The 24,053-nt window shown below is 43.6% G+C and overlaps 1 protein-coding gene across 2 annotated transcripts in view; it reads right to left on the bottom strand.

Moving 5' to 3' along the window:
• Positions 1-24,053, bottom strand: part of CABLES1 (Cdk5 and Abl enzyme substrate 1) — a 123,017-nt gene that overhangs the window by 36,663 nt on the left and 62,301 nt on the right. For both annotated transcript variants that reach the window (XM_040354067.1, XM_040354066.1), the window contains exons 2-4: positions 7,628-7,699; positions 4,939-5,031; positions 2,990-3,067 (exon numbers count right to left, since the gene is read on the bottom strand). In XM_040354067.1, the coding sequence (XP_040210001.1) occupies positions 2,990-3,067; positions 4,939-5,031; positions 7,628-7,699 (243 nt within the window). The remainder of the gene's footprint in view (positions 1-2,989; positions 3,068-4,938; positions 5,032-7,627; positions 7,700-24,053) is intronic.

The raw sequence follows: 24,053 nt of genomic DNA, 5'->3' as shown, positions 1-24,053 counted from the left end.
CTTGCGTATGTAGTATGTTGACTCTATGCAAATTGGTGTACCACTTTTTGTACTTTATATATGCAATCAACAATAAAAAATGTTATAAAGTGACTTGTATGGGCAGGCGGATGTCAGCGGAGATGTGTCTGCTGACACCCACCTGCCATCCGATCCCACAAGATCCACTGAAACCAAACGTATGGCGATATGTTCGTCATCCGTCCAGCGGACCAGTTAAGATGATGCTGTCCGTTTTCATCCGATTTTCCCATAAAGAACAGCGGGGATGTGACAGGTCTATCCTCACACAGTGAACAGAGACGCCTGCTCAGCAGGGATCAACGGAGCGATCCCCTCTGAGCTAGTGGATCCACTATGTGTAAAAAAGGGGCCTTAGGGCTTTGAAGAGAGATAAGAAAACACTGCAGATAAATGTGCCCAGCTCAAATTTCATGAATTGGGTTTACATCCACCTTAACCTCAGTAGTTTTACAGAACTTTACTTGAGCTGTTAAAGCATGGGTCTTCAAACTACGGCCCTCCAGTTGTTCAGGAACCACAATTCCCATAATGCCTAGTCATGTCTGTGAATGTCAGAGTTTTACAATGCCTCATGGGATGTGTAGTTCTGCAACAGCTGGAGGGCTGAAGTTTGAGGATCCCTGTGTTAAAGCATAGAAGGCAAAAAATAAACATGCAGTACATGTACATCTCTGCAGTACATGCACATTTCCTCATGTCTTATTACTTTACAGACCATGCAAGTACAGAAAACAAATACAACCTGCTTTTGCTTATGGCACCCAGTATATCCAGTGATTGTACAGTTAAGGAGCTGCCAATGTTCCAAAACCTAGAACTGGTAAGTTTTATTAACCCAGAGAAGCCATGCTCCTTAACAACAGCCTGGAGTTCAGCGCAATAAAACTAGCTTTGAATCACTGGAATTTCCCTTCTTCAGAGTCACCTGTTAAGGGTAAAATCAGACATTGCCACAGCTGTGGCCTATATCAACTACCAAAGAGGTTGCAGGAGTCAGGGAGCCTAAGGCACATGGGTTGAATTTCGAAAGAATTTTCTTTTGAAAATCGTATCTAAGACTTTTTATTCGTATTTCGCACCATTAGTGGGCTGCAGCAACAGCCGATTTCCGTGCGGCCATCGAATTTGAGTAATCGGACATGTTGGAAATTTTTGGAAAAACTAAGTACTGTCCGTGATACTTTTTTTTATTTGCACTAACATACAATTTTTCAGGACAAGCTTTCGGGGTATGTCCCCTTTTCAAGTAAAAAAAGTATCACGGACTGTACTCAATTTTCTGTCACAATTGCACTAATACGGCTACAATCACGTCAAGTATGGAAAAACTAACAATTTTCTAATCAATGATGGGAGAATCATGCGAGAAATGTAATTGAAAAAGAAATGCGCATGTGCAAGAAAAGAAAATTCCCAGAAATAAAAGAAAATTCCCAGCCACAAAAATTCTTTACTGTAGCATCATGAGGTGAAATGGAAGGCTTTCTGGCAGAGCTTTCTTGCCGAGTAAACCGTGCGTGTGTACGAGGCTTTGAGGTTTCTCGTCAATAAAACTGCCCAGAATCTCGTGTGTATACTTACCTCTCCATGGAAACCTGCGCATGCTCGAAATGACTTTGACGCATGCGCGGTAGCTTCCAAGAAACGGCAGTTCTTTTGAATGGAGTGTGTGTACACTCGGCCGGCAAGAGAATCTTGCCAAGAATCTCGTCAGGAAAAACAATGTTTTTTCCTGACGAGATTCTGGGCCTTGTGTACAGGGCTTAACACTCGGTACGGCCATAAGTTAACAAACTCAGCAACCAACAGCCATGTGACACTGACTCACAGCTATAAAGTATGTGCTGCGATCATCAGAATAATGGTGATCATAAGCACAAAGTTGTAGAGTCTGGGAGCTGTACCTTCCTTCCATAGAAGTCTGTCAGTGTCACTGTGTGCCACTTGTCTATGCACCGCCACCTGCTGCCTGGAAGAGCCCTGCCAAGCCCTCTCATCAGACTCTCCCTCAGTTCACAGCATTTACTGAGGGAGAGTGATGTACAAATTAATCACTCTGCCAGGCATAATAGGCAGTGGGCGGCCGTGGCCAGAACTACTTAGCTTGTGCAGCATGGATTACGTGCCTACACTCCGGAAATGGAAATAAAGTCCCTCCTCTGCTATCACCTTCTGGGCCCATCTGTTGACCTGATGGGGCCCAGGAAAATATATTTATACACCCTGGCAAGCAAGTTGGTGTGGGGGTGGGATTTATAGTTACATTTATTTAGGCAGAAATTATATTTAAAAGCTGCCGGGAGCTCATGGGGCCCAGGCACCAGTACAGCAAGGTCGGTTGTCCTGCCCTATCAGTGGCCTTAAATTGCACGGACCACCTGGGGACACCGAAGTTCCGTTCAGTTCTGTGTGCTTTTTTTCTGCACAAAATGCATGCACAGTGTTTTCCATGTATTTCAATGGCTCTAGTTGGCTCTGATTCACACCATGCAGTCAGTTTCCGGTCAGTTTCTGCGCTGGAAACTGACTGCATGGTGTGAACTAGAGCCATTGGAATACATGGAAAACACTGTGCATGCATTTTTAGTGCAGAAAAAATGCACACAAAACTGTACGGAACTGCGTCTGGTGTGAACTGGCCCTTACACACAGAAGTCTATTCCTTTGATGTAAAAGACAAATTGTTACAATGTTTAGACTTCGTTCCACTGCTAAAGAATGTTGTGATACTTGGCAGACTGCCCAGATTTTTTCTTCCTGTCTTATGACGGCTGTGGCTTCAGCAGAGAAGAGAGAATTCTCTGCATAGAAAAAGCGGGAAATACTTTGTCAAGATCGCAACGGGGGAAAAAATGTGATAACGATTCTTGGCGATTAATCGTGCAGCTCTACTAGTGAGTAAATTTATTTTAATCTCTTTACAACAACGTTTAAATGTATGTTAACACTCAAGAATTTTACTTACCCAACATGAGCACAGTCTCGATACGGCAGCACTGAAAATATGCTACAGAATGATCTTCTCCCACTTATGAGGACGATTCTGTAAAGAACATCAAATAATAAATTCAATTGTAACTACAGTTGTGAAAGTCTGCTGTGCATATCTACTGTCAATATTCCACTGCACTAATTGTGTGATATTTAAGCTGGCCATACATGGATCCAAATGTGGCCAGTTCAGCAGGGACTGGCCGCATTTCGATCTATATATAGGCAGGGTGGTGTTACAAAAGTCGATCTACTACTCGACTTTTCGCTCGATCAGCGCCGGCAGTAATGATCAATGTATTCTGAAGGATGGGGAAGTCTTCCCAGCTGTCAGAATACAAAGGCACAGTGGTAGGATGCAAATTCAAAATTTGTGGATGGGGGTATTGAGTCATTTTGATTTAGTTCAACCTGCTGGTTGAACCAAAAAAAAAAAAATAATAATCTTTTATGGGCTGTCTTAGTAATGTTTGGAATACAATTTGATACCTGATAAGGTGCTATTTAAAGAAAATAGAAAGTCTTAGGGCCCTTTCACACTATCGGATCCGTTCCTTATATATCCGCTTGCTCAGCGGGGATCACTCCGTTGATCCCCGCTGAGCCGGCAGATGACAGGGCGGTCCCTGCTCACTGTGAAGGGACCACACTGTCAGATCTCCGCTCTCTCCTATGGGGGAATCAGATGAACACGGCCCGTCTGTCTGTGTTCACCCGATCTGCTCTGCAGACGGATGGTAAAATAGAATTTTCCTCCGTCTGCACAATCGGAGCATAGCGGGGACCAATGAAATTGGGTGTCAGCAGATGTTCATCCACTGACACCCGCTATCCCATAGGGATACATGCATGTCTCTTTTTCATCAGTAAACAGATGGATGAAAAAAACTGACATACGGTCCGTTGGTGTGAAAGGGCCCTTAGTTAAAGGATCAGAGTGCGGGTAGAACAATAAAAACCTCCGATTTGTGCATCAACGCAAACAATGTGGATATGGAAATCTCCCCCGCTACGCTATTGTATTCTGACAGCGGGGTCTCCTCGCCGGCCCACCATAATATAGTAATTAGTGCTGCAGCCATTGGCTGATCGATTGCTGGTTTTACGGCAGGACCACTCAACGGAAATTGGTCATTAGACCAACTTCTCTTGAACAGAGAGGAATACACACACACTTCGAAATTCAGCCGGCTAAATCGCAAATCGGTGTATACCCTGCTTTAGAGTTTGGTGGGCTACATTACTTGCTAGCTTCTACAGATCTGCATACAAATACATGCCAAGTGTTTTGGCAGAATTGCAGTTAAAACAAGCATGCTGCTGCTGCCTTCACAGAAAGTAAGAGCCGGTTCACACTCCCGCGGCACGACTTCGGGGGCGACTCTGCAAGTCGTCCTGAGGACGACTTCAGAGGCGACCAGCAAAACGACTTCTGTATAGAAGTCAATGCAGGTCGCCCCGAGCCGCCCCAGAAGTCGTGCAGGAACCTTTTTCTAAATCGGAGCGACTTGCGTCGCTCTTATTAGAACGGTTCCATTGCATTGAATGGGACGCGACTCAGCCGCCTGACGAGTCGCCCCAGTGTCAACCAGCTCTAAATGTGTATGTAGAAGTCAACGATTCAATGAAGGGTCAATATTTTTGCAACTGGAATGAAATTCATGACATCACAAGCTGCAATCTGATGAACACAACAATATTTTAAATCTTAATTTTAATACAGAGGGAAAAAGTTCTCATATGGTCTTATTTCTGCTGTCAGGCATGGCTTGATTACTGTGATATTTTGTCATTTTCATACTACCCAAGGAAGCCATACAATAAAATGACAGAAAAGTATCTGCAGGCGAAAAAATCAATACAAATAAAAAGAAGTTGTAGTATGTCTTGACAAACAGTGGAAGTGCTCATTTGTTGTGTTACCTGCCATTCTTTGTGTCGTGCTGCCTCATGCTCTTAATAAAATGGACCTTCTTGAAGCTCTTTGGTCTGGGTGAACCGGACAGAGTCCGACATCTGAAAAATAAGGCAATTAAAACCCAAAGTGAGACCTTTCTTGGCACAAAGACAGGAAGGAAAGATCAGACAAATGACTGTCTTCCCACTTTTCAGAGACAGCAGAAAGTGCACAGAAAAAAATACACAAGACAACAATGAGGAGGTCTTCCCCCTACAATGTAATAGTTCCTCATGGTGGAGTGTTTTCCTCGTATTCACATGTCAAAAGACAAAGGGCCAGATTCACAGCTGAAATACGCCGGAGTATCTACTGATACTCCGGCGTATTTTCAAATTTGCCGCATCGTATCTTTAGTTTGAATCCTCAAACCAAGATACGACGGCTTCTGGCTTCGATCCGACAGGCGTACGGCTTCGTACGCCTTTGGATCGTAGGTGTAATACTTTGGCGCCCACTGGGTGGAGTTTGCGTCGTTTTCCGCGTCAGGTATGCCAATTAGCTGTTTACCGCGATCCACGAAGGTACACGCGTTCGTCACATTCTCTTACGTCGTCGCTAGTCGGCTTTTCCCGGCGTATAGTTAAAGCTGCTATTTCGTGGCCTATCTTTAGACTTGCCATGTTAAAGTATGGCCATCGTTCCCGCGTCGAATTTCAAATATTTTTTTTTTTTTTTGCGTAAGTCGCCCGTGAATAGGAAAGGACGTAACGCACGTCGCCGTTCAAAAAATTACGTCGGTGCGACGTCATTTCGTGCAAAGCATGGCGGGAATTTTCAAAACGGAGCATGCGCAGTACGTTCGGCGCGGGAACGCGCCTAATTTAAATGATACACGCCCCATTTGAATTAGGCAGGCTTGCGCCGGACGGATTTACGCTAAGCCGCCGCAAGTTTACAGGCAAGTGCTTTGTGAATCAAGCACTTGCCCATAAAACTTGCGGCGGTGTAACGTAAATGCATTACGTTACGCTGCCGGAATTCTCTCTGAATCTGGCCGAAAATTCTTTTAAAATAAAGTGCAGTGACATGACTGCAGACCTTGGCACTGATTTAGAAGCAATGGAGTAAAGAACGTGCCAAGCTCTGCTTTTCCTCCATTTAGTCAACGTTAAATCTGAAAACTCAAACCTGACTGGCTGCTACAAGCCAGAGCTCTAGTTTAAGGGCCCTTTCACACCTACGGACAAACGGTCCGTTTATTACAAGTCCGTTTACGGACTTGTAATGTATCCCTATGGGATTGCAGACGTTAGCGGATGATGCATCCGCTAACGTCCGCAACCATCCGCGTCCACAAAGATCCGCTTTTGCAGACGGAAGAAAACCCTATTTTTCTTCCGTCCGGCGGAACGGATCAGATGAATACGGACACACGGTCCGTATTCATCCGATTCCCCATAGGGGAGAGCGGAGGAGAGACAGGGCGGTCTCTGCACTGTGTGCGGGGACCGCCCTGTCTGCCGACAGCTCAGCTGGGATTTACGGAGGAATCCCTGCTGAGCCAAACGGGCTAACGGAGCGGATCAATACGGATCCGCTCCGTGTGAAAGAGCCCTTACTCTAAGTTCCTGGAGAAACATGTCATTTTTACATAAAGCAACGTAATCTGGATTTTTTTTTTCTTTGGTTTTCATAGTATCAATATTTGCCAGCTCATATTCCCAGACCAGCAGGCCTGTTTTATTGAAATGTATGATCTCAAAGCTAATTTTGCAACTCTAATAGTGAGTGCTCTTCAGAACTCTAGGTAAAAGTAGATCTTGCTTAACAAGTTATTTTACCCATGATTTTGTTTAAAAAAAAAAAAAATCGAATAAATCTTGAAAAAATGCAATGCTGATGGCCACCGAAAACAACGAGACAAGTTATATTTCAGTGCACCAATTAAAAATAAAGGTATTTTATAGGCTGGCAGATAATTTACATACAGCATTTTGTTTCTTATATAAAGAAACGTGGATGTAAACCCCAATTTTTAAAGGCACAATGTAGGGTATGCGATTTCCTATCATCTGTGCCCAGTCTTGCCACACAGAGTTAATCCAGCTCTGAGCAATCCTCTTTTATTATTCAGTGAAATAAAACGGACTTACAGAGAAAAACCTTAGTCCGTTCCGCCTCCTTGCTGTGAGTGACAGGTTATTTACATATCTCATGCACTAGCCTGGAGACAGCCATTATTTTTTTAATTCCCACCCCCACTCCATTTCTGAAGTCATGTGGTTACTTTTCTGGTTTTTGACTGGATGTTAGTGATCATAGCAGAATTCAGTGTAAGAAATACACAGGAAAAAATGCATGTTGACAAGGGGAGTGTAGAGGAGGGCGGGGAGTCTACCGACATCACGACTCCACCCACAGAGCTTCAGACAACACATCCACCCACAGAATCTGCAGTTTTTCAGTTCTTATAACAGACAGAGGGGAGACATTTGACAGGTAAGGATACATGCAGGAGGCATGTATATCCTTATAGATCAGCACTATGGCAGTAGTTTAGAAAGGATGAGAGTGGGTTTACATCCACTTTAAAGGCCATCCCTAGGATGACGACCAAACATAAGAACAGCATGTTCATTCAGCCTACCAAAAACCACATAAAGCCAAAAAGTTATCTATAAATACCAATACAATAGATTATTTTAAAATTACCTCCGCAAGGGAGCATTTTCTTCAATGTCTTCAAGTGTTTCTAGTGAAGACCGCTGAGAGATCAGACGTCTCCTGCATGAATAGAAAAAAAAAAGAAAACAAAAAGCTCATTATTAAAACACAGTTAACAGGGTAAAACCGAACTGTACATGTGACATTTGTTTTTAAGCTGTAAAAACGCTCTAACGTCAAAAAACGCTGATAAACGCAGCTCACCGGCGTTAAACATTTTTATCCTTTACTAATAGTAGAGAGGTGGTTTCTGTCTAATAAACGCTAATGTGAAAAAATGCTAATTTAAAAAAAAAAAAGCGCTGAAAAACTTTTTAGAACGTCCAGTGTGCATGAGAACTTCTAGTTAAATCATATTTTAGAAAAGTAATCACAGCCTTTACCATGACACTCAAAATTAAGCTATGTTTCCAATGTTCATCCTTGAAATGTTTCTACAACTTGGAGTCCACCTGTAGTAAATTGAGTTAATTGGACATGATTTGGAAAGGAACACACCTGTCTATATAAGGTCCCACAGTTAACAGTGCATGTCGGAGCACAAACCAAGCCATGAAGTGCAATGAATTGTCTGTAGACAGCAGCACTGAAGCTTCCAATGAGCACAGTGGCCTCCATCATCTGTAAATGAAAGAAGTTTGGAACCACCAGGACTCTTATTAGAATGGTCCGCCTCGCCAAACTGAGCGATCGGGGGAGAAGGGCCTTGTTCAGGGAGGTGACCAAGAACTCCTCAGTAAAAGGCACATGACAGCTGGTCTGAAGCTTGCCAAAAGGCACCTGAAGGATTCTCAGACCACGAAAAACAAAATTCTCTGTGCTATAGCTCTTGTTTCCTCCATACCATAGATATCATGTATGTTAAGGAGCCATTCTCCAATAGTGGGTATTTTTGTGGTTTTTCAATATCTAGGAATTAGGGCTTTTGCAGCAGTAAGGCCCTTTTCACACTACTGCGACTTCAAAGTCGCACAATTTTACCGCAATTTTGCCACGAATTCAGGGAATGCCTGTGTAAGTGGCAATGAAATCGGACCAAAGTAGTGCAGGGACTACTTTGATGTCAGAACAGCTTGAAGTCATACTGATATGAATGGTTGTCATTGGAAATCATGGGAAACGACTTGTCATGCTACTGTGCCATCGAAAATCGTGGGACAAGTCGTATAAGTCTAAAAGGGCCTAAGTAAAAATCTTGTTAACCACTTAACGCCCGCCGCACGACTATTTACGTCCGCAGAATGGCACGGACAGGCAGAAGGACGTATATATACACACGTCCTTGCCTTCTAGCGGGTGGGGGGTCTGATCGGGACCCCCCCCCGCTGTGTGCGGCGGGCGGGTTCCCTCGGGGAGCGATCCGGGACGACGTTCGTTTATAGCCGCTCCGTCGCGATCGCTCCCCGAGGCTGAAGCACGAGGAGAGCCGTATGTAAACATGGCTTCCCCGTGCTTCACTGTGGCGGCGTATCGATCGAGTGATCCCTTTTATAAGGGAGACTCGATCGATGATGTCAGTCCTACAGCCACACCTCCCTACAGTTGTAAACACACACTAAGTGAACACTAACCCCTACAGCGCCCCCTGTGGTTAACTCCCAAACTGCAACTGTCATTTTCACAATAAAGAATGCAATTTAAATGCATTTTTTGCTGTGAAAATGACAATGGTCCCAAAAATGTGTCAAAATTGTCCGATGTGTCCGCCATAATGTCGCAGTCGCGAAAAAAAATCGCTGATCGCTGGCAATAGTAGTAAATTTTTTTTTATAAAAATGTAATAAAACTATCCCCTATTTTGTAAACGCTATAAATTTTGCGCAAACCAATCGATAAACGCTTATTGCGATTTTTTTTACCAAAAATAGGTAGAAGAATACGTATCGGCCTGAACTGAGGAAAAAAAAAATTTATATATGTTTTTGGGGGATATTTATTATAGCAAAAAGTAAAAAATATTGAATTTTTTTCAAAATTGTCGCTCTATTTTTGTTTATAGCGCAAAAAATAAAAACCGCAGAGGTGATCAAATACCACCAAAAGAAAGCTCTATTTGTGGGGAAAAAAGGACGCCAATTTTGTTTGGGAGCCACGTCGCACGACCACGCAATTGTCTGTTAAAGCGATGCAGTGCCGAATCGCTAAACCTGGCCTGGGCATTTAGCTGCAAAATGGTCCGGGGCTTAAGTGGTTAAAATAACAAACATGTTATACTTACCTCCACTGTGCAGCTCGTTTTGCACAGTGTGTCCCCGTCCCCGAGCTCGCATGATGGAAAGCTTTTGCGAGCGAGTTCCCGTGATACAGCGGCGGCCGTAGCCGCCGACTGTATCACTCGGCCCAGCACGCCGCGTCATCCGCTGTGATTGACAGCAGCGCCAGCCAATGGCTGCGCTGCTATCAATCCGCCCAGCCTAGCCAATCAATGGCCAGGCTGGGAACCCAAGAAAATCACATGGACGCGCCCGGGAATTTCGAACGGTCAGGTAAGTAAAACGGGGGCGGGGGGGGGGGGGGGCGGTATCATCGGATGTTTTTTCACCTTAATGCATAGGATGCATTAAGGTGAAAAAACATTTACCTTTACATCCCGTTTAATTATGTCACAAACCTTTTGCCAAAACGGACGTATCAAGTCGCATTCCCAACATATGTGGTATGCTGTTCCTTCTTCCCCATTGCATCTCCAACATAAATCTAACGTCATGGGGAACCACTTACGAATTTTAAATGGGTGTTGTACAAATTTATCAAAAGTTTGTAGGAAGTCTCTTGGTGTTGTGTGCTAATCGAGCATTAGTGTGCAAACACGCAAGCATGAAGCCATTGAGCCAGTCTTTTATATAGGGGTCCAGGACAGGGAAAGTCCAGAAAGGCACGAGCCAAGTTTTTTCCCGCTCAAACCTTGCAACAGGTCACCTGGTAAGGCTCCTAATGGAGAGAAAGAAAAGAGGAGAGAAAAATGGCCACCACAATTCCCATTCGCCACCATTCTAGCCCTAGTTTTTAAACTCTGTGTTGCAGAGAACATATACTGTAAATGTGAACTAGCCAAACAAACAGAAATGAATTAGGTTTTTACTTGCAGTATGCCTTCATACAGAATCTATTTTACAGCACGAAAATGAGTGAGGACCTTATTAGATGTACTACACAGCTATCTCAGCCTTGCTAATTGTAAGTAATCGTAGGATTTGCAACTGATTAAGAAGAGGAGCTGTAACGTGGGTCACAGAAGGACATGAAATATGGCTGCGCCATTGCATGATCTTTTATAATTATCATGCCCAATGCTGAACCACAAGATAAGCTGCAAGTTCTGTGCAATAGTGCAGTGAATCTTAGCGGCGTAGCAGCGCAATCAATCTTATTACAAAGACCTGTCTGTCTTTTTTTAGCAGCTTGACAAATATGACATTTACGAAAGCCTGCTATTATGTAGGAGTGAGCTACAGATTATATTTTCCTCTGCAGAATGATAAAGTGAAGAAAAACTTGTTTGTGCTGCACTTGTGAAGTGACATGTGCAATCTAATGTAAAGTTGATACGTTGCCAACTCTCCCAGGCCCGCTCTCTATTCTGGCCTCCCTTGTATTGTTCTGTCAACAAATGCTTTCAGAGCCCCTGTGTACGCTGGCAACAATTAATTGACTGACAATGATTGGCTTTGGTACTGAGGCCGCCACGGTTTGTTTTTATTCAAGCGACGCTTGCAACCTTTTCACACGAAAGCTCCAGCTCATCTTAAATAAGATTAAAGAAGAGAAAAAAAAAATTGCTGGAAAGAGAAACAAGGTTTTATGAAAAGGTAGGTGAAAAGGCACATCCGTGAACAGGCTGATGTAATACCAACAATATGTAATAGCATTACAGCACCCACTTAGCACACAATGCCTTTCAGAAAGGAACTTATTTAACACACATCTGCGCGGCACAAAATTCACATATTAGGCCTCATGCATACTGGAGAGCAAAGAAGCTGCTTTTTTGAGAAATTGAGCCGTTTTGAACTTTTATTTTCTCTGCATGTTAAAGCGGGAGTTCACCCGAAAAATTTTTTTTAACATTAGATTCATGCTCATTTTTGTCTAGGGGAATCGGGTAGTTTTTTTAAAAACGAAGCAGTATTTATCATTTTAGAGAGCGATCTTCTCCGCCGCTTCCGTGTATGGTCTTCGGGACTGGGAGTTCCTATTTGATTGACAGTCTTCCGAAAGGCTTCCGACGGTCGCATCTATCGCATCACGAGTAGCCGAAAGAAGCCGAACGTTGGTGCGGCTCTATACGGCGCCTGCGCACCGACATTCGGCTACTTTCGGAAAATCGTGACGCGATAGATGCGACCGTCGGAAGCCTGTCGGAAGACTGTCAATCAAATAGAAACGCCCAGTCCCGCAGTCCATACCCGGAAGCGGCGGAGAAGATCGCTCTCTAAAACGGTAAGTACTGCTTTGTTTTAAAAAAAACTAGCCGATTCCCCTTGGCAAAATGAGCGTCAATCTAATGTTAAAAATTTACATTTCCGGGTGAACCTCCACTTTAAGGCCTCTTCATGTTATCCAATGTGTACATGCACACTATAGGCATTTTCAGGAGTTAAAAAAGGTAGAGGAGTTTACAGGCATGTAAATAATAATAAATAAATAAATAAATAAATAAATAAATAAATAAATATATATAATTACACACACACACACATATTTATATTATATATATATATATATATATATATATATATATATATATATATATATAATATCATACATACACACACACACACACACACACACACACACACACAGTATCTCACAAAAGTGAATACACCCCTCACATGTTTGTATTATATCTTTACATGTGACAACACTGAAGAAATTTAACTTTGTTACTATGTAAAGTAGTGAGTGTACAGCTTGTATAATACTGTAAATTTGCTGTCTCCTCAAAATAACTCAACACACAGCCATTAATGTCTGAACCGTTGGCAACAAAAGTGAGTACACCCCTAAGTGAAAATGTCCAAATTGGGCACAATTCGCCATTTTCCCTGTGAATGTGGAGCAGGCGTTTTAAATTTTTTACATTTGGTGTTAAATCGCTCTCACTCTCTCATACTGGTCACTGGAAGTTCAACATGGCACCTCATGGCAAACAACTTTCTGAGGATCTAAAAAAAAAAAAAAAAAAAAAAAAAATTGTAGATCTACATAAAGTTGGCCTAGGCTATAAGAAGATTTCCAAGACCCTGAATCTGAGCTGCAGCACGATGGCCAAGACCATACAGCGGTTTAACAGGACAGGTTCCACTCAGAACAAGCCTCGCCATGGTCGACCAAAGAAGTTGAGTGGACGTGCTCAGCGTCATATCCAGAGGTTGTCTTTGGGATAGATGTACGAGTGCTTCCAGCATTGCTGCAGAGGTTGAAGGGGTGGAGGGTCAGCCTATCAGTGCTCAGACCATACGCCGCACAGTGCATCAAATTGATTTGCATGGCTGTCGTCCCAGAAGGAAGTCTCTTCTAAAGATGATGCACAAGAAAGCCCGCAAACAGTTTGCTGAAGACAAGCAGACTAAGGACATTGATTACTGGAACCATGTCCTGTGGTCTGATGAGACCAAGATTCATTTATTTGGTTCAGATAGTGTCAAGTGTGTGTGGCGGCAACCATGTGAGGAGTACAAAGACAAGTGTGTCTTGCCTACAGTCAAGCATGGTGGTGGAAGTGTTGTGGTCTGGGGCTGCATGAGTGCTGCCGGCACTGGGGAGCTACAGTTCATTGAGGGAACCATGAATGCCAACATGTACTGTGACACACTAAGGCAGAGCATGATCCCCTCCCTTCAAAGACTGGACCGCAGGGCAGTATTCCAACATAACAACCCCAAACACACCTCTAAGACGACCACTGCCTTGCTAAAGAAGTTGAGGGTAAAGATGATGGACTGGCCAAAAATGTCTCCAGACCTAAACCCTATTGAGCATCTGCGGGACATCCTTAAAACAGGAGGTGGTGGAGCACAAGGTCTCCAACATCCACCAGCTCAGTGAAAGGGTATTTATTCATGCTCGTGTAGATGGGCTTAGTTTAGCTTAGTATACAAAAACAGTGCTACTCAAAAAGGCAAAGAGATGATTACAGGGGAATAATGCTTATGGGAGATCCTGTGAAAAAAAAACGTACTACTATTGTCATGGTTGTAAAATAAATGTAAACTTTTTTGGGTAGCTCTAAAACCAGGCTGCGGATTAAAATGAAAAGGTTAATATAATAAAACCTACTTAAAGTGATACTTAAAGCGGATGTGCCATGGGAACAAAATATTAAAAGCCAGCAGCTACAAATACTGCAGCTGCTGACTTTTAATATAAGGACACTTACCTGTCCTGGAGTCCAGCGCTAATCGCAGCAGAGCACGAGCGATCGCTCGTCACTCTGCTGCTCCCCCCGCCATCCACGCTGAGGGAACCAGGAAGTTAAGCGCTGCGGCTTCACTGCCCGGTTCCCTACGGCGCATGCGCGAGTCGCGATGCGCCCGCCGATTGGCTCACACGCTGTGTGCTGGGAGCCGAGTGTTCCCAGCACACAACGGGCGACAGACGGGATGTGACGGAATGCCCGTCTTTTGCCCGTAGCGTGTGGCCGGAAGTGGGTGCAAATACCTGTCTTTAGACAGGTATCTGCACCCCCCTCCCCCCTGAAAGGTGTCAAAGAATGATTGCCACTTTAAAACAAGCTGCTAGCAGGCTTCAGCACTTCTTGATGTTTGTTGAAAGCCTGTTAAAGCTTGCTAGCACTCCCATTAGGAGCCGTGTTCAGCTGACTCTGAGGTATTTATCTTCGGTTATTTCTGGCGGCCCCGTTGTAGTTCGTACTGCGCAAGCACTGCGCAGTACAGGGGGGGGGGGGGTGCATTATCACGGGTACACTGTCAGTGTTCGAAAATCTGCGACGCCCATCTTGGTACACCCTGCACTTGGTCACAGTATGCCAGCCCATGTAGTTCGGGCTGGGTGTAACAAGATTTCCGTTGCTGCTTTATTGAGGCCGAGTGCAGGGTGTACCAAGATGGGCATCACATAGGCAGCATAGAAAAATAAAATCATTCCTGCCTATAAGTGACAGCCATCCATCAATGCTCAGTGACATCTGTTAGTGCCATCCATCAGTGCCCATCCAGCCAGTACCACTGCTAGCCATCAGTCAGTGCCACCTATCAGTGCCAGCCATCATTGTGTGCCACATATCAGTGCGTGCCACCTTTCGGTGCCCATCAGATGGCGTCATTTCTCTGCTCGGGCAGCTGAATTTCCAATGGATCTCCCCGGATATAGCGGCGGTACGACCCGCCAATGTGTCCTGTGCTTTGCGGCCCGGCTGGAGAGGCGGTGCAGTCCGGCTTTGGGCCGCGGACCGGGGGTTGACGACCCCTGCTCTAGAGGCTTACTATTGTCATTATGAAGAACGATTCGGGAAGAGTGACACTCCAGCTTCTGCAGCAGTAATAGAAGCTTTCATGGGAGGAGAGCTTTGGTTTGACATGTTCTTTAAAGAATGGGTTTTATTTTAATAAAACTATTCTCATTCTTTCAACCTTCCTATCTACAAAGCTATAAATTCATTTTGCCTGCAATGAAGGGAAGTAGAAGTATAGATAGGATTAAAATGAAGCAATCTTGGTAAACGCTCAATACACAAGAGTGAGAAGTCAGGGAAGTTGTTTTCATCCGATCAGCAATGTTTTCCTAAAACAATAATGCCTCCCCTCCACACATCCAGCCAGGATACCAATATTCTATTTATTATCAGAGGCTTATCAGCACCTTCTGCTGACCGGGGTACACGGGACAGGAAGACAAGGCAGAAACCACGCAGATTTTCTAAACATAACTAAAACTCGGTTAGTATAGGCAACATTTTGTGTTTGGGATAAACTTAGCCTTGCTCCGGATGAGGGTCTTTGACTTCGTTTTGCTGAGTTTAACAACTTCACCAATTTTGCAACACGCCTGTTTTATGTCAGTAGAGAAGAAAACAAAACACAGTTTTTGGCACTCTGCCTCGTTATTTGGTTAGTTTGCGGAAAGACGGAGGTCAAACAGGGAAAGTCAAGTAGAAATGTTTTAAGTGATGACTACTTCTCCGTTATAATAAAAACACAATACAGAGAGCTTCTCTTGATGTTAATGCAGCTTTTTTAATTACAGTATAACTAAAGAGATTTGTTTTTATTTTGGATAGAACGGGGGTGGACTAGAACAACTGTAATGCCCCGTACACACGATCGGTTTTCCAGTCGGAAAAAAAAAACGATGGTTTTCCTGACGGAATGCCTCTCAAGCCTGCCTTGCATACACACTGTCACTCTAAAACTTTAGAGCGTTAAGAACACGGTGGCGTACAACACTACGACGAGACGAGAAATAGAATTTCCCACTAGGATTTTTTCCTGACGGGAAAAACGAGATCCTGCTTTTTTTCCCCGGCAGTTTTCCTGTAGGAAAAAGTCAGATGGAGCATACACACGGTCGGGATTCCCAGCCAAAAGCTCTCATCTGGGTTTTTCTGATGGGAAAACCGGTCATGTGTGCGGGGCATCAGTTGTTTTTTTTTTCTGTCTGTGCCCGTTAGCGAGATTCTATTTGTCTTGTTTGCTGTTATCACCGAGAGTGAAGGTGAACGAAAATCCCAAAGTTTGGTTGTCACCAGAACTGGAATAGAGAAGTATTCTTCCAAAGGGGACACTAGTTACAGTGGGCAGTGCAGACTGATCCACCCACTACAGCCTCTGGGGACTGAACGGAGTCACCGCTTGCTGCAAAGTGAACTACAGTGAGGAAGCCCACCAGCCAGAGGTTAGAGTGCAAAGTGGCCACCAGTTTTCTTAAATCGGTAGTAAACAGCAGTTAAAAGAAAAAGAAAAAATTTCCCTGCAAGGCAATGTTATAATGTGCTAGTATGCACAGCATACTAGCACATTATGAGAGACTTGCCCTTAAAACAAAGCCCTCCCGCGGCAAGCTGTAACTGCTGAGACAGCTTCCATCTTCACCCGGTTCACCCGGTTTAGTGGCCTCCGCCCACTTACAGCATGTGTTTTGAAGGTCCAGCGCGGTATGCTGAATCGTCAGAGCGCATGCGCGGGTAACATCACTGGCTGCATGCATGCTGAATATCTCCAGTGTGAGTTTAGGAGATATTCACTGCACCTACAGGTAAGCCGCCTTATATGCTTCTCTGTAGGTAAAAGTGGTAAAACGGAGTTTACTACAACTTTAATCAAGTGTTAAGAGGACAGAAGCCTATACATGCAAGTATGGGTTTCTGACTGCCAGAATACCCAATACATGCAAATAGGAACAGATTCGCTAAAAGGCAATAAAGCACTTTTATACACATTCAATAAAATCCCTGCCTGCAGTTCAGTTTTAAGGCTCGGTTCACACTGCTTCAACATAGGACATAGGACCTGACTTGTGAGACCCCAAGTCGCATGGCATATCATATGCAATGTTTCCTTATGAGAGCGGTCTTAATACGACACAAGTGAAGAGAAGATTCTTATGCAAGACTGTTTTTACTAAACTGACAGCTTATTATTCTGAAAAGGAAACATTAATTTTGTTTGCAAATATTAAAGATTCTAACTACCAGCATTCTAACTACCAGTATCCATTCTGAGGGCCCAGGGAATGGATACCAAGTGCCCAGAGGCAGTTCGCATGTGTTGCGCTATATAAGTTTTTCACTCACTCACTCAATAAGTGCTTACATTTAACCGCTTGCCGACCAGCCGCCGCAGGTCGGCTCGGCTGCGCAAAATCACGTAATATTACGTGATTTTGCATTTCGTCCACTAGGGGCGCACACGCGCCCCTGGTGCCGTGCGCGTGCCCGGCGGGCGCGATTACCGCCGGGCACCCACGATCGCTCGTTACAGAGCGTGAACAGGGAGCTGTGTGTGTAAACACACAGCTCCCGATCCTGTCAGGGGGAGAAATTACCGATTGTCTGTTCATACAATGTATGAACAGCGATCTGTCATTTCCCCTAGTCAGTCCCACCCCCCCTTCAGTTAGAACACACCTAGGGAACATAATTAACCCCTTCCTCACCCCCTAGTGTTAACCCCTTTCCTGCCAGTGACATTTTTACAGTAAACAATGCATTTTTATAGCACTGATCGCTATAAAAATGCCAATGATCCCAAAAATGTGTCAAAAGTGTTCGAAGTGTCTGCCATAATGTCACAGTACCGATAAAAAAAAAAAATCAGTAAATGCTTATTGCGATTTTTTTACGTAAAAAATGTAGAAGAATACATATCGGCCTAAACTGAGGGGAAAAAAAAAGTTTTTTTATATATATTTTTGGGGGATATTTATTATAGCAAAAAGTAAAAAATATTCATTTTTTTTCAAAATTGTCGCTCTATTTTTGTTTATAGCGCAAAAAATAAAAACCGCAGAGGTGATCAAATACCACCAAAAGAAAGCTCTATTTGTGGGAAAAAAAGGACACCAATTTTGTTTGGGAGCCACGTCGCACGACCGCGCAATTGTCAGTTAAAGCGACGCAGTGCCGAATCGCAAAAAGTGGCCCGGTCATTGACCAGCAAAATGGTTAAAGAGCACCTGTCATTTCAGATCCATCATGGCAGCGCCTGTTAGCGGACATTCAGTCACCTGCTGCCGCTACGTCCCTCACCTTGTTGTGTCATTGCCGCAAAATCGATATAATCAAATCCACCCTGATATTAAAAGCGTCCATAGTCATGTACACTAACATTGAACTGTGACCTGTAACTGCATGAAGAAAAGTTAAACCCAGCGCAGCACATTTAAATTGGGGTGATGCAATTTTTTTCCAGCACCACCAGACCACACGCACTTTCCCGTATAATCTTCAATCTTATAGAAACAATGAGAGAAGTGTTTAACGCCTTGGGAAATGAACATTAAATACAATTATTCTCCAGTCCAGCGACAGGTACACGCTTCTACTATACACAGTCCCAATTAGCATTGTTTTCTTGGCAGCAGAAAAACACTATGCTCATTTGTAAAAAACATACCCCTTAAAATAAAACGATTATATGACATCCATGCTTACAACAGTCATAAGCATATAATTGCCATTTCAGTGTATCAACAGCATAGCGAGCATTACAGCAATGAAACAGAGGCAGAAAAAGCAAAAATAAACGTTAGCCCTGGTTCACACATGTCCGGGGCGGCCGCGGACCACATTCTAAAAGGGTCCTGTGCGTGTTTGGGTGCGGTTCAGGTGTGAATTCAGACAAAAATTCAGACCGGATTCGCACCTGAATCGGTAAACTGGGACGCACAGGACAACATGCTGAGAACCGCGGCCGCACGTGTGAACCCAACCTCAATGTTTTCCTTTTACGAGAGACAATTTAGGCCTCATGCCCTCTTCTAGACCCCAGATATCTCCATAAAGAGGACCTGTCGTGCACCTTTTCTATTACTAGGGATGTTTACTACATTCCTTGCAATTGGAATAAGGTGATAAAAAAAATATATATAAAAGGGAAAAAAAGTGTACAAAATATAATTTTTTTAAGTAAAATGAACAATAATAAAAAACTTTTTTTTTTTTTTTTTAAAGTGCCCTTGTCCCCGCGTGCTCGCGCACAGATGCAAACGCACATGCAAGTCACGCCCGCATATGGAAGCGGCGTTCAAATCACACATGTGAGCTATTGCCGCGAGTGGTAGAGCAAAAGCAACCATTCTAGGACTAGACCTCCTCTTTGACTCTAAACTGGTAACCTGTAAATTCAAGCATCGTCTATGGAGATTTTGAAGTACCAAAGTTTGGCGCCATTCCACAAGTGTGCGCAATTCTAAAGCGTGACATGTTAGGTATCTATTTACTCGGCATAACATCATCTTTCACATTATACAAAAAAATAAATAAAATGGGACTAACTTTACTGTTTTGCCATTTTTAAAATTCATGAAACTTTTTTTTTTTAAACGCTTTTGAGAAATTTTGTGCGAACACTGTGCCACATAAGAATTTGCCACGACCTCCATTTTATTCCCTAGGAACTCTGCTAAAATATATAATTGTTTGGGGGTTCCAAGTAATTTTCAAAAAGATGTTTTTTACATGCAAGAGAGAAGTGCCAAAATAGGCCCGGTATGGAAATGGTTAAAACTATACTCCCTCCCTGTTGGCGTCAGCGGGGTCCTCTCAGGATGCAGAAGAGGAATCTCAGCGGAGATGTCACTGCCAAGGGATTGCCGATGCCTCGGCTGGCATGGGTGTAACTGTAGTGCTGGTTTACCAGTCCTACACACCAGGAAACAGCAAGGGTCACAGGAGGCAGACTCATCCAGGCACGCGATATGGGGCAGCCAGCGGTGAAGATTAGCGTTTCTCAACAGCAAATAGGCACACAGTGTGTGCCAACAGCCATGACTTTAGTACAAATCAGTATTAAGCTGACATGTGCCACTGCTGCTCACATGTAACCGCCAATCTGCTGGCCCAAGATGCAGACAGTTTGCGCCCAGGTACAGCATTCCAGTCACACACAAACTGGCTCCAACCAACGTGCCTGTTTGTATGTGTGAAGGCAGCGCCCTCTCCACCCCACATCGCCTGTCTGAAAAGGTGTGCGCTTCAGAAGGGGAGGTACATTTTTGCCCAAAACTGGGCTCTAACCTGTCTGTATAAGTTGGATTGTTTATTGATAAAACTTGTTTATTGATAAAGTATGGCCGTCGTTCCCGCGTCGAAATTTAAAAATGAACGTCGTTTGCGTAAGCCGTCCGGGAATACAGAATTACGCTACGAGCGTCACCGTTCGAAAAAATGACGTCACTGCGCGCAAAGCACGACGGGAATTGCGAAACAGAGCATACGTAGTAGGTCCGGCGCGGGAGCGCGCCTAATTTAAATGGCACACGCCCATTTGAATTGGCCCGCCTTGCGCCGGACGTATTTACGATACACCGCCGCAAGTTTCCAGGTAAGTGCTTTGTGGATCGGGCACTAAAACTGAAAACTTGCGGCGGTGTAACGTAAACGGGTTACGTTACACGGCCGCAAATGTATGTGAATCTGGCCCATTGATTTGAATTTGAAGCTAAAAACAAGAACAGGTCAGCTAATTGTGAGGTAAATCCACACTGCTGTCCCAGTTTTCTAATCAGTAAACACTGCGTTCGCTGTATAAATATAACAACCTTTCATTAATAAGAGCTCTTCTTTGTGTAGATAATAATGCGATAAAGAGAAAAAGTAAATAACCCCAAACTAATAGGAAGCGAAAACAGCATCATATTAAGAGGATATTGCCAACTCTTCTGTCACTAAGCAACTGGCTAATCAAGAGGAGGTCGCTGAAATCCGGGATGCATCAATGCAAACGCCAGCTGCTGTTATCAGATCTCCAACACCTGCCAAAAGGTGGGTCTGCCTGTGAGCAGAGAGGAGGGGTGGGATCTGTGCAGTCCGCACTGCGTGGGAATTACATGCATTCATGGGCATTAAGCCTGGCAGATGCGTGCAAGCAAAAAATAAATAAAAAATAAATCACATAAAACCCGGTTTCCAAAAAAATAAAATGACAGGACTGCACAATTCCTGTGCAATTATATCTTCCACATACAAAGGCAGTTGACAGATAAAATACTGTTATTAAGACGTCAACAAAAGTAAAAAAATATTTAAGATTCATAAGTAGTGTGATAATGACTTTTTAATCTTTCAAAGAACATACACCAGACAGTAACATAAAAGGAAAATACAAATTTGGAACACTTAATCCACCTTGTACTTTTTGTATGCAGCAAGCGAAAACGGAAAAAGTGAGAACACCTGGGCTGAATCAAGAACTTCACATACAGATAATGTGGGGTGTCCGCCATCCTGCTACATTGAGCATTTGTTTTTTGTCTAATCACTTGAGGCCAATCACGTCACAGGGTATATGGAGGGTTTTCAACCACTTTAAGCCCAGGTTCACACTGGGTAAGATTTGGTACGATTTGAGATGTGATTTCACATGTCAAATCGCATCTTAAATCGGCGGCATTTGCCGGCAATGGCACCGTCCTAATCGGTGCGACGCTGCATCTGCGGCGTTGCACCGATTTCAAAAAGTAGTTCCTGTACTACTTTTTGCGATTTCGGGCCACAATTTACATTGAACCCTGCACAGATGTTTCTTAAATCGCGTCCAAATTCGCGGTAAAAACCGCAGCCGCGAAATCGCGGTAAGATTTTACCGCGATTTTGAATTCGCATCAGTGTGAACCTAGCCTTTAGGGTTGAGACTAGAGGTCAACCGATATGGGTTTTTCTCTGACCGATGCCGATATATAGAAATCGCAGCGGCCGATGGCTGATATATGATGCCGGTTTTTTAGGACCGATACGTTAGGCCGATTTTTTTCTTCTTTTCCCCCTTCATCTCAAACTCTAATGCCCCGTACACATGACCAGTTTTCCAGTTGGAAAAAGTCAGATGAGAGCTTTTGGCCGGGAATCCCGACCGTGTGTATGCTCCATTTGACTTTTTCCCACAGAAAAACTGCGGGGGGGGGGAAGGAGAGCAGGATCTCTTTTTTCCCCCCCGTGAGGAAAAATCCTAGTGGGAAAACCGTTCGTCTGTATGCAATTTCAACGTGCAAAAAAAAACGTGCATGCTCAGAATCAAGTTGACACATGCTCGGATGCATTGAACTTAATTTTTCTCGGCTCGTTGTACGTCACCGCGTTTTTGGCTTATCGGAATTTGGTGTGACTGTGTGTACGCAAGACAAGCTTGAGCGGAATCCGGTCGTTTGTACGGGGCATGTTATTAATAAGAAGTGATACAAAAAAATGTCCTAAATTAAAATAAACATTTATTAAACACAAGTCTCCAATCAGTGCACTTGTATGTATAATTTAGATTAAAAAAAAAAATATATGCAAATACACAAACACAGGTAATCAAAACCTTTGGATGAGAAAAAAAATTGGGCCAACTGTATAGTTTTTTTTATTCATTAAAGTGTATTTTTTCCCCAATAAATTGCATTTGAAAGACTACTGCACAAATACCATGTGACATAAAATATTGCAACCATTTCCACCATTTTATTCTCTAGGGTCTCTGCTAAAATATATCACACACACACACACACACACACACACTTATATAATGTTTGGGGGGTTCTAAGTGATTTTCTAGCAGAAAATACTGGATTTTTACTTGTAAGCAACACATGTCAGAAAATATTTATTGTTAAAATGGTTAAACTGAGATCTTCTACACACCAGAGTTCATTCCTTTAATAAGTAGAAACATTGCATCTCTTTGCTTCTTTATCAGCGATGTTCTCAGACATGGCAGGCTGCCCAGATAGGAGAGACTCAAGTCGCTCTGACAGGGAGACTTCAGGCGACTTGCGTTGACTTCTATTACAGAAGTAATTTGCAAGTCACGCTGAAGTCATTTGAAGTCGCGCCGAGTCGCCCCGTAAGTCGGATCGCCCCTGTGTGAACCGGCTATTGCATAAGCTAATCGCCCGTTGTCGATTAAAAATTCCCAAAAATCAGCCGATATATCAGTCGACCTCTAGTTGAGACAAATCGTTTAACACAGAGTGTTTACAACGGTCAGTCTTTCTTCATTTATGGTAAACATTTATCCCTAAAAAGGGAAAATCAAAACCTGTGCTGTAACCAACTGTTTATAGCTGGTCAAGCCTCATACACACGGTCGGACTTCAAAACAAACTTTTCCGTGGATTTTTGTTTGAAGGGCATTGGCCGTGAACTTGGTATGCATACACACGGCAGAATTTTTTTTGCAAACTTTCCCAAAATCACGTTTTTTTCAGCTCTTTACGGCCACCCTTTGGTCAACTTCTGCTATTGTTGGTTGATTTTAACATTGGTTCCGAGCATACGTGTTTGTACTTTGGACAAAAGTCCAATGGACTTCTGTACACACGATAGGACTTTTGTTGTCGAAAAGTTTTCCGTTTGCAGAGCAAACTTATGTCCGATGAGAACCAAAAAAGTTTGTCCGATGGAGCGTACACACGGTAGGATTTATTGGAAAACCTGCTCATTTTGAAGTTTGTTGTCAAAAAGTCAGACCGTGTGTATGGGGCTTTATACTTCCCTCTTCCAAGATGGACAATGCTGCTGTCCAAAATTGTCCATGTTAGTCCTCCATCTAGAATGCAGACACCCTAAGACAGAAAGGGGTAGAACCACAGTCAGCGGCGCATTATTCTGCCGGGTGTAGCGTATCCAAGATACACTACGCCGCCGTAACTTTTTTTTTCTTCGAATCCTCAAAGAATCCGCCCCGTAAGTTACGGCGACGTAGTGTATCTTTGGCGGTGTAAGGGCGCGCAATTTAAATCGTTGTGATGGGGCGTG

Source organism: Rana temporaria, chromosome 5, assembly GCF_905171775.1.
Source record: "Rana temporaria chromosome 5, aRanTem1.1, whole genome shotgun sequence".
Taxonomy (NCBI): domain Eukaryota; kingdom Metazoa; phylum Chordata; class Amphibia; order Anura; family Ranidae; genus Rana; species Rana temporaria.
This window is presented reverse-complemented; position numbering and strand designations above follow the sequence as displayed.